This window comes from Martes martes (genome assembly GCF_963455335.1).
Source record: "Martes martes genome assembly, chromosome: 6".
Classification (NCBI taxonomy): domain Eukaryota; kingdom Metazoa; phylum Chordata; class Mammalia; order Carnivora; family Mustelidae; genus Martes; species Martes martes.
In genome coordinates, this window is record NC_137893.1 from 22,964,029 (window position 1) to 22,978,990 (window position 14,962).

Here is a 14,962-nt window from a genome sequence, read left to right on the forward strand (position 1 = left end):
GGTAGTCACAAGAAATACATTATATAAACTCAATCAAGAACTAAAAGCTCAAGGATTCTTTAGTTCTAAATACTGACTGCTTTAAGAGATGTGGGCATTCATTTTATGACTACCTCATTAACTACATAATACTAGTTTTACATTGTCTTCCCCTAAAAGGCCCGCAGGGCAAACTTTTGAAAGAGTAAGATGTCAGTGACTTGTGGAATGATAAAAATCCTGGCTGTTCCTGGAAAATGACATTATCTGGAAAAATAGAGGACCTAAAGTCTCTTTACTATCAATATATATTTATCTTTCAGGAAAAGAAAAAGACTTGACTACTGACAGCATAGTTATTTCCTAAGAAGTAAGCAACATCTTTCTAATCCTTTAATTTTTTACTTTCCTCAGCTCTTTACTCTACTTTTATCCAATTACCTCAGAAAAAATTTTCTCAGTTCTTCACTCTATTTATAAGTTGAAACACAAACTTGAACATTATTTATGAGGGTGAATGTAGTACAAGGAAGAAGAAAGCCATACATTATGAAATAAAAATTATACAAAGAATTAATGTTCTAAATCTCTAAAACTTAGGTCCAGATGTCTTTTTCATAATTTCCACAGGAAGTTCTACTTACCTGTCCATTTCTTCTAATTAATCTTTCAAGTTAACAAAAATTTTTATATATTTTTATGGTTTCTGTATTCCCTAATTACTAGTGTTGCTTTCTATTTTCAAATTTTAAAAACCAGTATTAACTGAATATGTAAAGTATTTCAATTACATTATAGGTAAAACTAGATTTTGTTGGTATTCTGAAAATAGCCTAATTTCACAATCTGTCTAAAAACTTAATTTGTCTTTTAATCTCAAGAATTTATGAACTGGAATAATAAACAATAGAAGTAAGATCAAAGTGATATCTATTTAATGCAAATATCACATTGTGAACAAGGCCTCAAGGTTTGAATATAATAACAAAGATATTTGAGTAAATCTTAGACTGGGCTTTTTATTTTCAAGTTGTAAATTTTGATAACTCCTTGTTTCTGAGAACTATTGAATTTCCTTACCTTTCTTCTGCTTTATCAGTTCCTGGTGTGCCAGAATTCTTTCATTTGTTTCTTTTTCCAAGGCCTTTTTATACTGTGCTGCTTCTCTGGAAAGAATGTTTAGGTTATCCTCAGCTTGTGTTCTCTCCAACTCTAAACGATGAATCTTTTCCTGAAGAGTTTTTAAGGCTAAAATAAGAGCTGTTGAAAAAAATTTGCTTGTTACTTCAGTGAAAATTTCTGAACACTTACACAGTAGCAATAAAACTGAACAGTATTTTTGTTAGTGAGCCAGAAAAACATACAAGTAATATATATATTTCTCAAAAAAACCCACTAAAACTCTAAAAAGAGACAAGTTTTTTTCTAACATATCTTCTAAAAACAATATATTATTATATTTAGTAATTTTCTAGGTTTGAGATAGCTAATCAAAATTTAATTCAATAAAATAAATATCTTCAAATAATATACAGTCTAGGAGGCATAAGAGCCTGAGCATGGATAAAGAAAGTTAAGATGCTGCGTCACTAATTAACATGGAAATTTGGCTTAATGTTAAAGGTTTTTCTCAGTTCTTGAGATTTAATTTTAGTTAAATCACAAACATTTATTGTTTCTTTGTCTAAGATAGAGTATTAATAATCAGAGCATATGAGTTACAACAGTTTCTTCCACCAGAAAAAAAAATTATAACCTAGTAGTTTAACTCATGTCAGGCTTGAAAGATTTTAAGTGGTACACATGTACAACTGTGATTTTTATTCAGCTATATTAGTATCATCATGATTCGGGTACGTTCAGAGTTAGAAAATTTTCAAATAACTTTCTATTCAGTTATAACTTCAAACTATAAAACTGGAATGGAATGGAATATAAGTAAACGTTATAGGTTAATTTTCATATGCCAGCCTACCTTGTTTTATTATGCTTCACCTTACTGTATTTCATAGATAATGTATTTTTTATAAATTGAACAATGGTTTGTGGCAACCCTATGTTGAGTAAACCTATCAGCACCATTTTCCCAATAGCATTTGCTCACTGCATGCATGTCTCTGTGTTACATTTTGGTAATGTTTGTAGTATTTCAAACTTTTTGTTATTATTATATTTGTTATGGCAATCTGTGATCAGTGATTATGACTCATTGAAAGATCAGATGATGCTTAGCATTTTTTAGCAATACAGTATTTTTTAGTTAAGATATATAGTACATTGTTTTTTTAGACACAATGCTATTGCACAATTAATGGACTACAGTATAGTCTAAGTGTAACCTTTATATGCACTGGGAAACCAAAAAATTCATTTGACTCACTTTATTGTGATATATTCACTTTATTGTGGTGGTCTGGAATCGAACCTACAATATATCCAAGGTATGCCTGTAGTTCATATCCAATAAGAAAGATGTTTGCTAGAGATTACCATTTGGTTCTTTTTGGGTTTTGGGTTTTGTTTTTTTTTTTAATAACAAATGAGATACAGAAATTATATTTATTGCTTTTTAGATATGCAATACCTAATTTGCTAATTTGGAATATTTCTTGTGGTTTTTTCCTCCACAAAGCTAGTCTATTTTTAATGGTAACCATTATTAGAGAGTATTTTTAAAAAAGGTGATAACCAGCGTTTTAGAAGGTAATTCATATGGCATAGGTATGTTTTCCTAATTCAATTCTGATATCCTCCTAAGTTTTTATTTTAAAAGTTACAATTCTTTTATTTCACAGTTACTCCAATGTCAAGCATAATTTTGAAAATAGGCAATTTCTTAATTTAATCCTTGAATAAGATATAACTTCACTTAATTCACCAATATTCTAATCATCTAGTTTAGAAAGATTCCAAATCTGACCTTTGATTCTTCAAAGAGTATTTTCCTATTTTCTCATGATTTTTTAGGATAAAATTGTAATTATGTGTCTAGCTGGTTAATCTCTATCTTACAGCTGAAGAAGCCAAAATAAAAAATGTTAAATAACTTGGGATGCCTGGGTGGCTCAGTTGGTTGAGCGGCTGCCTTTGGCTCAGGTCATGATCCCAGCATCCTGGGATTGAGTCCTACATCGGGCTCCTTGCTTGGCAGGGAGCCTGCTTCTCCCTCTGCCTCTGCCTACCACTCTGCCTGCCTGTGCTCGTGCTCTCTCTCTCTCCCTCTTTCTAACAAATAAATAAATAATATCTTTGAAAAAAAAATGTTAAATAACTTAACTATGTTTATAGAAACTTTAAGCAACAGAGTCAAAACTAATAGTTTTATTAAGATTAAACAATCATACTTTTTTCTACATAAAAATGTAAAGTTTTATATAACATTTTAAATTTGACTTTTTAAATATGACTTCATATTAGAATTACCTTGGCTGTTTGGACTATGAAGCATTTTAGGAGAGGTGGCTTCTAAGTTTGTGGAGTGGTGAGTCTGAGATGCTGCATCATTCTGGGTAAATGATGGAATAAACACTCTTTCTGGAGGTTTATGATAGCTTCCTACTATACTGTGCATTAATTCAGAATCCATTATCTGTAGAGAATAAAGGAATAGTATAGTATAGCATCATTCTTTCCTATTTAAATTACAAAAATATTAGACAAAAATTTAGTTGAAACTTAACATAAATACATAATCATATACTGTGGAGTTATTTCTTTATGAGGTTAATTATCACAAATTCAACTATAATAAGCTCATCAATACAAGAGAGAAAAATCATTATTTACTGTATAAATAGTATGGACAATTCTGCCCAATTTTCAGTGAGCATATGCTCTGGAGTGAGCATTAATTATATGGGTGGTGTGAATTTGCTGGTTACTCAGTTGATCATAAGTTCATATACCTCTTGTCATCTAAGCACTTCTCTACAGTGTGACTCTAGGGTTCTCAGGGAGGGTACATATTCTAAAAGGCAGCATAGCTTTGAAACACAAGCCACCCATATAATCCAATTCTCAAAGACAGATTATTGAATTCCAATGTACTGGCTTCCTAAGGGATTTTCAAGGGTAATTTGGATATATCAATCTCTGAATCTAATCACTGAGTATGACACAACTCCACTTAATGTGCCAGTATTTTTTTTTTTAAGTAGGCTCTAGACCCTGCATGGAACCCAATGTGGGACTCAAACTCAGGTGGTAAGATTAAGAACTGAGCCGAGATCAAGAGTTGGATACTTAACCAACTGAGCCACCCAGGGGCCCCAATGCACCAGCATTCTAATCATAGTTTAGAATGGTTCTCAATCCGAAGAATCTAAAATAGCTTTGTCATTCTGGTTTTATTTAATTTTAATGTTTTATTTTTTAGGAGAGCTCTTTTAACCATTTTAGCAGGCAATTTCCTATCTAATTTCCCCCAAATCACTTATTGTCCTTTCTGTAATTTAAATACTTTAGAAAAGGGGCACCTGGGTGGCTTAGTCAGTTAAGCAAATGATTCTTGAGTTTGGCTCAGGTCATGACCTCGGGGTCGTGAGATAGAGCCCTGCATTGGGCTCCATGGGCAGCAGGAAGTCTGCTTGAGATTCCTTCCCTCTCCTTCCCCTTCTGTCCCTCCCCAAGCTCACACATACACACACACTCTGCCTATAAAATAAGTAAATAAATTTTTAATAAAATAAATAAAGGTTAAATAGCCGAGGAGGCTTTGCTAGAATATTTGATGCTCTTTGCTCTTGAGAAGCAATCATTTTTTGCTATTGTTATTAGTATCAACTACCATTACTAACCATGTCTCCATCCCTCCGGGTTGTTGCTGCTCAGATACTGTGTGCTCCCCATGGGAGACTGCATCTATCTAAGTTGCCGTTCCCTCAAAAAATAAGAAAGCAAAGTTAGTCACAGCTGGCTCACAATGAAATAGAGGTAGGATCCCAAAGTATAGAAGTTCTGAACATGGCTGTACATCTTCAGAGAGAGGGTGTGTGGCTGAAGCTATCCCAAGAACCTTGGAATTACTCAAGATATCTCAGTTTTCAGCTCCTGGTGAGTTTCTCTAATAAAAAGAATGAAGTTTTGCCATTAGTCACTGTACCCTGAGGTCCTTGGGGAGGACTCTGCTTCCTCTTTACCAAATACAGTATTTATTTCACAAACTAAATTTTGTACCAGTTAAGAAACAAATTCAAATTTGAAGTTTTTAATGTAAATGACTACTTAGAAGATGCCAGTAAGTTAAAAATTAGAACTAAAATTAGGGGTACCTGGGTGACTCACTGGGTTAAAGCCTCTGCCTTCGGCTCAGGTCATGATCCCAGGGTCCTGGGATCAAGCCCCGTATCGGGCTCTCTGCTCAGCAGGGAGCCTGCTTCCCTTCCTCTCTCTCTGCCCGCCTTTCGGCCTACTTGTGATCTCTGCCTGTCAAATAAATAAATAAAATCTTAAAAAAAAAAATTAGAACTAAAATTTATTTAAATGTGTAAACACATCTTAAAGTGGGGATAAGCAGAATAACAACCCACCGGTAGGTGAAGAAAAGGAAAGGAAAACAGTATAGAAATGAGAGAAGACACACCATGATGCTCAGTGGCTGTCACTGTAATAAAGGTCCTAGCTTAACCCTTACAATCTAGTTTAAGTTACAAACAAGTGCATAAACCCAGTAGAAGTTTATACCCATAAAGAACTGTGGCATTCTAGGAGAAAAACTCATTCTGAAGGAAGATGAAAGAAGTAAAGAAAGCTTGATCCAAAGTCAAAGCCTTACTTGATGGAGGAAGGGAGGAGTAATTTTGAGTAAAGCACAGACATGGTCATTCTAATTCATCTCTAACCCAGTCTCATGGACTCACTTGTGGATGTGGGGAAGGGGGAGGACTATAAGTAAAAAACTGAGAAATATTTCACCAATATCTCTATAAAAGGTTGGGACATTAGCTGTCCTGCCCTGTGTAGAATGGTATATTCCAATAAAAAGGAAAATTGCTAGAGATCCCTAACAACAGTTTTGATATTTTGAGGGCTCTGGTGCATTGTAGTACCATTCAACAAGAAAGGGAGCAGCTGGAAGGGACATACATATTCACGGGCATGTATGACAGAAATTTCTAGAGAAAAAAATTCTCAAAGTAGAGAGGTGCTTAAGCCCCAGCCACCAAGGCTTCTGACCAATCTGGTGTGCAGCCTAGCTGTAAGTCATTGAAAAGACCTCAGAAAATCCTGTGGAGCACTTCAGAGGATTTGCAAGTGGGGGCAAAAGGCTATGAAATGTGGGTCTCATTTGCATCAACAGCCTAGTAAAGCTTAGGGAAATTCAAGTTATAACTAGAACCATTACTGACAGCTTGTAAACAACCAGGGATATAATGCATTTCTCTCTATAATACATAAAATTAAGACACCTTTGTGGGATGCAGCTAAGGAGCCACTGCAAAAAGAAATAACCACCCCCCCCAAAAAAAAACTGTGTCAGACACAAATATTGTACTGAAAACCACTTTTACTAGTTCTTGAGGGAAACAATTGTTCCAAAATGGTCCTTTTTAACAACGAATGTCTATTCTGGCTAGTGGCTGACTATGCCACCATCTCTGCATAATCCCATAGGACTGTTAGGGAGACAGCATTAGAAGACAGTCAGAGATACTACAATGGGTTCTAGTAATAGGGTACTCTCTGTTTCCCACACTGCTCTATTATTATTATTATTACTATTATTATTATTCTCATTTTGTAAATGAAGAAATAGAGGCAGAGAGGTTACTCAAGGCATTACAACTTGCAAGTGGTGGAACCAGGAATTAAAACTAGCCAGTTCAAAAAAAAAAACAAAAACAAAACAAAACAAACAAACAAAAAACCTAGCCAGTTCAATTCCAAAGCCTGGGTCCTTAATCACTATATTTAACAGCCCATAGTTTGGGGACATTTGCAGTTAGTCAGGTGTGAGATGATGCTGCATTTAGATTAGGGTGGTGACAATGGAGATGAAAAGAGTGTACAGAAGCAAGATGCATTTGAAGATTAAGAGGAGAAGAAAAGGAAGAAATCGAGTTTTCCAGCTTAAATAACTGGGTAGATAATAGTGCCATTCATTAAAAAAACAAAGACCATGACTACTCACATAGTACTGACATGTGTCAAACACCAGTCTAAGTGTGAGACATCCGAGTTAAGTTATGAAATAGGTAGTTTGTTAGAAGAGTCTAAAGCTTGGAGGAATGATCTGGTATAGAAATATAAAGAACAGCATTGTCAGCATATGGATGGTATAGAAAACCACAGAGAATAGAAGTCACCTAAAAGGAAGAGTATAAATAGAAAAAATTTCAGGTAAGGAAGGAAAACAAGAGAAAGAGAAACCTGTGACAGAAAAGAACCAGAAAAGTGTGACGTCAGAAATAAAGAGAAGAGGGGCACCTGGGTGGCTCACTTGGTTAAGCATCTGCCTTCAGCCCAGGTCATGATCCTGGAGTCCTGGGATCAAGTCCCTCATCAGGCTTCCTGCTCAGAGGGGAGTCTGCTTCTCCCTCTGACCCTCACCCCTCTCATGCTCTCTCTTATTCTCTCTCTCTCAAATAAATAAATAAAATCTTAAAAAAAAAAACAAGAAAAGAAATAGAGAAAGAAGGCTGTTACAAGGAGGGAGTAGTTTAGATTAAAAAAAAAAAAAAGGTAACTGATTTTGAAAAGGAAGAGATCACTGATGGAATAATGTAAGAACTGAAGACAGTTCCAAAGGCCTCATACTAAAAGAACAAGTAGAAGAAGAGAAACCAGCAAAAGACAGAAATTTTATTCAAATTAGGATGTCCTTCTGCAATTATCTGGCTTAAAATGATCCAAGACTCATGAACTGTGTCATGTCATCCATACTGTGAGCTAACTTGCCAGAAGTCACAGTGCAAACAACTGCACCCATCATTCATTTGCGCATCTGACTGTGTTTAGAGACAGGGCCTTAAAAAGGTGATTAAGTTTAAACAAAACTCTTAGGATGGGCTCTAATCCAATCTAACTGGTGTCCTTGGAAAAAGAGGAAATTTGGACATACAAATTATGTACCAGGGATGTGCCAGGGATCTGGAAAAGATCAAGTGAAGACACAGTGGGAAGACAGCCATCTGCAAGCCAAGGAGAGAGTCCTTAGAAAAAAACAAATCTACTGACATCTTGAGCTTGGACTTGTAGCATCCAGAACTGTGAGAAATAAATTTCTGTTGCTTAAGCCATCCAGTCTGTGGTATTTGTTTTGGAAGCCCTAGCAAACTAATACACTAACTGCAACTTACACCTTTGTTTCACAGTGAATGAAACACAGGAATAGTGACAAGGACATAACAACAGATGCCTAAGGTTTATGTTATTTAGAGGACATAATAAAGTTATTTGCAAATTTAGAGTTTCCTACTTGATAAGATGTGAAACAATTATGTAACCCTACCTTGATTTATTTTCCCCCTATAACTTACCTTTAGTAATTTCTTAAGCTTAATAAATTGAATAGGAAATTGTTAATGTGCTATCCTGTATTCAATAATTTAAAATAATTTAAAAAGGCCCAGCATAATCAAATGGGAGAATAAAACTAAAACCATGCTTTTGACTCATATTTATTTAATTTATATGTATTTGTATTAGTTTCTGACCCAAATACTAGCATTTTTACCTAAAATATTATAAAATATTTATTTCCTCAATAGTTTATATTAAAAATGAAAGAATAATGCTGTAGAGTTAAGAAATAAAGTGTCATTCATCTCCAAAGGCAAGGGAGACAAAAACAAAAAGGAACTTCTAGGACTTCATCAAGATAAAAAGCTTCTGCACAACAAAGGAAACAGCCAACAAAACAAAGAGGCAACCCACAGAATGGGAGAAGATATTTGCAAATGACACTACAAACAGGGCTGATATCCAAGATCTATAAAGAATTTCTCAAATTCAAACCCCCAAAACAAATAATCAAGTCAAAAAATGGGCAGAAGGCATGAACAGACACTTCTCAAAAGAAGACACACAAATGGCTAACAGACACATGAAAAAACGTTCATCATCATTAGCCATCAGACTAATCAAAACTACAATGAGATACCACCTCACACCAGTTAGAATGGCAAAAATTGACAAGGCAAGAAGCAATAAATGTTGGAGAGGTTGTGGAGAAAGGGGAACTCTTACACTGTTGGTGGGAATGCAAGTTGGTATGGCAACTTTGGAAAATAGTGGGGAGGTTCCTCAAAAAATTAAAAATAGAGCTACCCTATAACCTGGCAAATGCATTACTGGGTATTTACCCCAAAGACACAGATTTAGTGAAAAGAATGGCCACTGCACCCCAGTGTTCATCCAGCAATGTCCACAACAGCCAAACAGTGGAAAGAGAAGAGATGCCCTTCAACAGACAAATGGATAAAGAAGATGTGGTCCACATACACAACGGAATACTACTTAGCCATCAGAAATGATGAACATTCAACTTTTACATCAACATGGATGGGGCTGGAGCTTATGCTAAGTGAAATAAGTCAAGCAGAGAAAGTCAATTATCATATGGTTTCACTTATTTGTGGAACATAGGGAATAGCATGGAGGAAATTAGGAGAAGGGAAAGAAGGGGGGGAATCAGAGGGGAAGATGAACCACGAGAGACTACGGACTCTGAGAAACAAACTGAGCGTTTTAGAGGGGACAGGGATGGGGGGATGGGTTAACCCAGTAATTGGTATTAAGGAGGGCACTTACTGCATGGAGCACTTGGTATTAAAAGCAAACAACGAATCATGGAACACTACATCAAAAACTAATGATGTACTGAATGGTGACTAACATAACATAATAAAAAAAAAGAATTTAAGTGTCATTGAAAAAACCACAGCACTGTAAAGTTAAAAAAAATATGACACATTTGAATTACAGGAACATAAATACAGGGACATATAAATAACTAATCTGAAGATTAGGTACAATCAAATTCAGGCAACTTTAGAATAGAGTGAAATGCAGTTTTTTTTTTTTTTTTTTTTTTTTTTTTTTAGGATTTTATTTATTTATTTGAGAGAGAGAGAGAGCATGGGGATAGGGAGTGGCAGAAGCAGACTCCTCACTGACCAGGGAACCTGATATAGGCCTCGATTCCAGGATCCTGAGATGACCTCAGCTGAAGGCAGACACTTAACTGACTGAGCCATCCAGGCACCCCTAGAGTCTGGTTTTTAAAAAACATTACCTAACACTTTCCTCCAAAAAGTATTAAGAGGTGACAAAGGATATATTTCAAGTTATTTAGTTTGAAACAATGGGAACTATATTCAAAATGTTTGAGAAGTCCATGGTACCATAAATCTGTATAAGTCATAAATATTTGGGAGTTCTAGAATTGACAGGGGAATTTCATATAACCATTTAAAATTTAGACCAGCTGCAATCTTCCTGTTTTATAGATGTAGAAGCCAAAGTCCAGAGACACTAACTAATTATTAATCACATAGCTCAAGTTTCCTGCACTCCAAAATCCATGGAGCTCGAGAAAAATATTCTCTCTTAAGGACTCTGTTTATTTATATTTATCTAAACAGAAACTACCCTAATGGAGTGTCATCAGGAAAATGCCTTCTGGAGAAAAATGGGATGTTTAAGAAACACTGAATCATGCATAGAATCATGTAATCTTGGTAAAGCCTAAGAGCATCTTAGAGGCCATCTACTCTCTAAATGAAATTTCACAAACTTATTCTCACACTATCTCTAACAAGTCATCTAAGCTCTGCTATAGGTCTCCAGAGAGACAGAACTCACTGTCCTCATGCTGAATTCAAACTTGCAGTCTCTGATTCTTACAGATTACACAGATTTTGTGAGGAAAAAAGTAGGGCTTCTATACTTATTGATAGAGAGGTTGCATTGAATATTGACTGTGATAACTATTATATTACATATTGAATTCATCTAACAAAAACTTGCTGCAGAATTCAGGATCATTTTCAAACTTCAAATTTCATCCCTGTATCTGAAAAGCCTGTAAAAGAGTAATCCCACCCCCTAACTGAGGGCAAAATTGATAAATCAAATAGAGATGACTCAATCATATAACTGATAACTTACTTCTGATTAAGTCTCAGTAGAATGGACTAGATCCAGGTTAGCACAGCTGAATTCTAATTTAGGAGATAACTTTAGCATGTTCTGGTCACCAAGACCAGCAGATTCCTTTCTTCTTAATAACTTAATAGAGTTAAAAAAATAATTTACCATATACATAATACATACACGTATAGTTAAAGGAATTATAACAAAACAAATTTTTGTGTATCTACACCTAGATTAAGAAATAGTGTAATAGTGCTGTTGAAGCCCTCTCTGTGTCTTCCCCATTTCTTGCATTGACTTTTGTGTTACTCATTTTAATGCCTGTTAAGTTTAGTCATATTTGTATGCATCCTTACCAATATATTGTTTGGTGTTGATGGTTTTAAACTTTCTACAAGTGGAACCATACTTTTTTCATTCAAAATATCTTGGTATTTATGTTGGAACATGAAGCTGTATGGTATTCATTTTCACTTCTGTATAGTATTCTATCACAGAACACAGATCCTAGAAGGCATTAATTCCCATCACTCCCCTCCAGACTCATATAATACTATGGTTCTGAAGTTTTTATTTTTATTTTTATTTTAACCACACGAATTAGACAATATTGCTTTGATTTATAAAGTCAATGTTTGCTATATTCACCTACAAGTTTTCTTTGCTCATTGTGATGGACATTATGATGCATTGCCTGGATTCCCTTTCAGGAATGTGAACTTTTCCCAGTTCCTGGGAAAGCTGCCAGAAAGTGGCTCTTGGCTGCTGGCCCTCTTTGGGGATTGCTTTGTCTAGAGAATACCGTCTCATCTAAGGTCAAGGCTCCTTCCAGGGGCAGTCCACATCCAATGAGGGTAAAAATGCCTGACCCTCTTGTCCCAAGTCAAGTCAACAACGAAGGATCACCCATCTCCAGAGCTCCCTGTAGTAGCAGTTGAAACCTTAGTTGGGTCTTCACTGAAGCTGGACTTCTCTGCCTAACAGTGCTTCCTTCTTCTCCCTTCTACATGTATTGATCCCAAGAATAGTTTCTAATAAATGTGTATACTTGGACCTTTAACTAGGAAAATACTTCAAAACCAGTATTTAAAGCAATTTTCTTCAGAGAAGATTTCTATTTGTTTCTGCTAGGTCCATAGGGCACCCCAAACTCAAGGCACCATTAAATAACTTTTATATTGAGGTTTTGTTTTGTTTTGTTTATTGGTGCAGTATGAATTCCAAGTCCAATCCCACATGTGACTAGGAAAGATTCTTTTGTCCACTTCATCCAAAGCCAAAGATGAAACAAACAGTGTCATTCTGAAGAGCAGGTTATTTTCCTGTCATTAATAGAAGGTTTCATCCTTTGGGGATCCCAGCTTTTTACACTGCAGTGTCCAAACTAACGAGCATGCCCATCAGAATTTGTCTCTTGCCCCACGCAAGTAGAAATACCTCCTTAATGCCTAGGTTCTGGGCCATCAAGGATCACAGAAGGTGTCCTCAGGCATAAAATGGGCTCTGGGGCTCATTTATCTCTGTGGAACTGGGTTTTCTCATTACATACAGCCTCCTATTTCCCCCCTTATTTCGCTTCCAACTCAGTTACGCCTTTCAAAAATTGTTTTAACATTTTATACAGCATTTCTGTGTTTTTTACCAGAGGAGGTTTCTCTGAACATCTAATCTGCCATGCTGCTTGAAAATGTAACAACTTCAGACATATTTAAGAGATGCTAAATGCTTTAGACCAACCAGTTTTTTTTTTTTTAAGATTTTATTTATTTGACAGAGAGATCATAAGTAGGCAGAGAGGCAGGCAGAGAGAGGGGGGAAAGCAGACTCCCTGCTGAGCAGAGAGCCCAACGCGGGGCTTGATCCCAGGACTCTGGGATCATGACCTGAGCTGAAGGCAGAGGCTTTAACCCACTAAGCCACCCAGGTGCCCCAAGACCAACCAGTTTTAATTACACAGATAGAATGAGATTTATATTTTCAAAAGGAAAGAGAGTTTATATCTTTCCATTCAGCTAAAGTTCTCAAAGCTACTCCATATTCTAAAGTTTGTTCTTCTTCAACAGCAGAGAGTATTATTTGGTTACTCATTAATTAAATACAGAGTTCACTAGCAGGATTCAGACAATAGAGAGTACCTGGCAAACAATTTGTAAACTGAAAGTAAGAAAAGCACACTACAGGGGTGTCTGGCTGGCTCAGTTGGTAGAACACATGACTCTTGGTTGTGAGTTCCAGCCCCATGTTGGGTGCAAAGATTTCTTAAAAGTGAAATCTTTAGGGGCACCTGGATGGCTTAGTCGGTTGAGCATCCTACTCTCAATTTTGGCTCGGGTCATGATCTCATGGTCATGGGATTGAGCCCAATGCTTGAGATTCTCTCTCCCTCTGGCCCTCCAAACCCCACCACACTGCTTGCACACATGCTCACACTCTCTCTCCCTCTCAAAAATAAATAAATAAATAAATAAAAATTAAAAAGTTGAAATTAAAAAAAAGAAAAGCACACTATATATTTAACTTCTAAAAATATGCAATGAGGGGTGCCTGGGTGGCTCAGTGGGTTAAAGCCTCTGCCTTCGGCTCAGGTCATGATCCCAGGGTCCTGGGATGGAGTCCTGCATTGGGCTCTCTGCTCAGCAGGGAGCCTGCTTCCCTTCCTCTCTCTCTGCCTGCCTCTCTGCCTACTTGTGATTTCTGTCTATCAAATAAATAAATAAAATCTTTTTTAAAAAAACTTAAAAAAATAAAAATATGCAATGACTTTATATGAATACCATAACTATTACATTCCAAAAATTCAGGAGTTTAGTCACTATGCTTCAATGATTATCATATATAATGTATTGACAATAACAACAAATATCTTACATTTAATATATTGGCCACTTGACATTCAAATTGCTCTATTTAATACAGTAAATAATCAACTTAAATAGCCCTTACTGGGTGCAGTAAGCCCTAGGTGGCTCAATTGGTTAAGTGTCTGCCTTTGGCTCAAGTCATGATCTCAGGGTCCTGGGATTGCACTAGGCTCTCTGCTCAGTGGGGAGTCTGCTTCTTCCTCTCACTCCCCCTCTGTGCTCTCTTTCTCTCAAATAAATAAATAAATATATTTTTAAAGATTTTATTTATTTGACAGACAGAGATCACAAGTAGGCAGAGAGGCAGGCAAAGAGAGTTGGGGGGAGAGGCAGGCTCCCCGCTGAGCAGAGAGCCTGATGCGGGACTCGATCCCAGGACCCTGGGACCACAACCTGAGCCGAAGGCAGCAGCTTAACCACTGAGCCACCCAGGCGCCCAAATAAAAATAGCCCTTACTGGATTTGAAAAGTCATTTTGCAGCCATCGTAGTAAAGATTAACTTAGGCAAGAAACATCAATACTAAATCCGAGGGTGGAAATTTTGATGAGGAGTGGGATATCTGCATGGTCTTTAAGTCTTTCACAGATTGCTTATAAGTTTCAAGAAAAAAACAGGTGTAACTATATAAGAGAAACAGAGTAACACCTGAATTGGATAATTAAAATTAATACCACCCCTAAAAAGTAAGATGGACATCATGTACCTCTGTATGTGAAGCCCTGAAAAAGACATGTCACTTAAGCAGTATTCTGTCCAGGAATGTACAGCGTGAATCTCAACATAAGAAAACATCATTAAAGCCCCAAATGAAAAACATTCTATTTTTTATCGAGGGGGAAACTGTTTTCCTTAAGAAATGTCAAAAGTCTTTCTTTTTTAAATTTTTTTTTAAGATTTTATTTATTTATTTGACAGAGAGAGATCACAACTAGGCAGAGAGGCAGGCAGAGAGAGAGAGGGAAGCAGGCTCCCTGCTGAGCAGAGAGCCCGATGCGGGGCTCGATCCCAGGACCCCAGGATCACGAC

General features: G+C 36.4%; 1 protein-coding gene across 6 annotated transcripts in view; it reads right to left on the reverse strand.

Moving 5' to 3' along the window:
• CEP57L1 (centrosomal protein 57 like 1) overlaps positions 1–14,962 on the reverse strand; it is a 72,228-nt gene that overhangs the window by 21,992 nt on the left and 35,274 nt on the right. For 4 of the 6 annotated variants that reach the window (XM_080807169.1, XM_080807170.1, XM_080807171.1 and 1 more), the window contains 3 exons: positions 4,776–4,858; positions 3,403–3,568; positions 1,060–1,239 (listed from right to left, as the gene is read on the reverse strand). In XM_080807169.1, coding sequence (XP_080663295.1) covers positions 1,060–1,239; positions 3,403–3,568; positions 4,776–4,778 — 349 coding nt within the window. In that variant the 5' untranslated portion in view covers positions 4,779–4,858. The remainder of the gene's footprint in view (positions 1–1,059; positions 1,240–3,402; positions 3,569–4,775; positions 4,859–14,962) is intronic. The other 2 variants (XM_080807168.1, XM_080807172.1) reach the window with 1 other exon arrangement.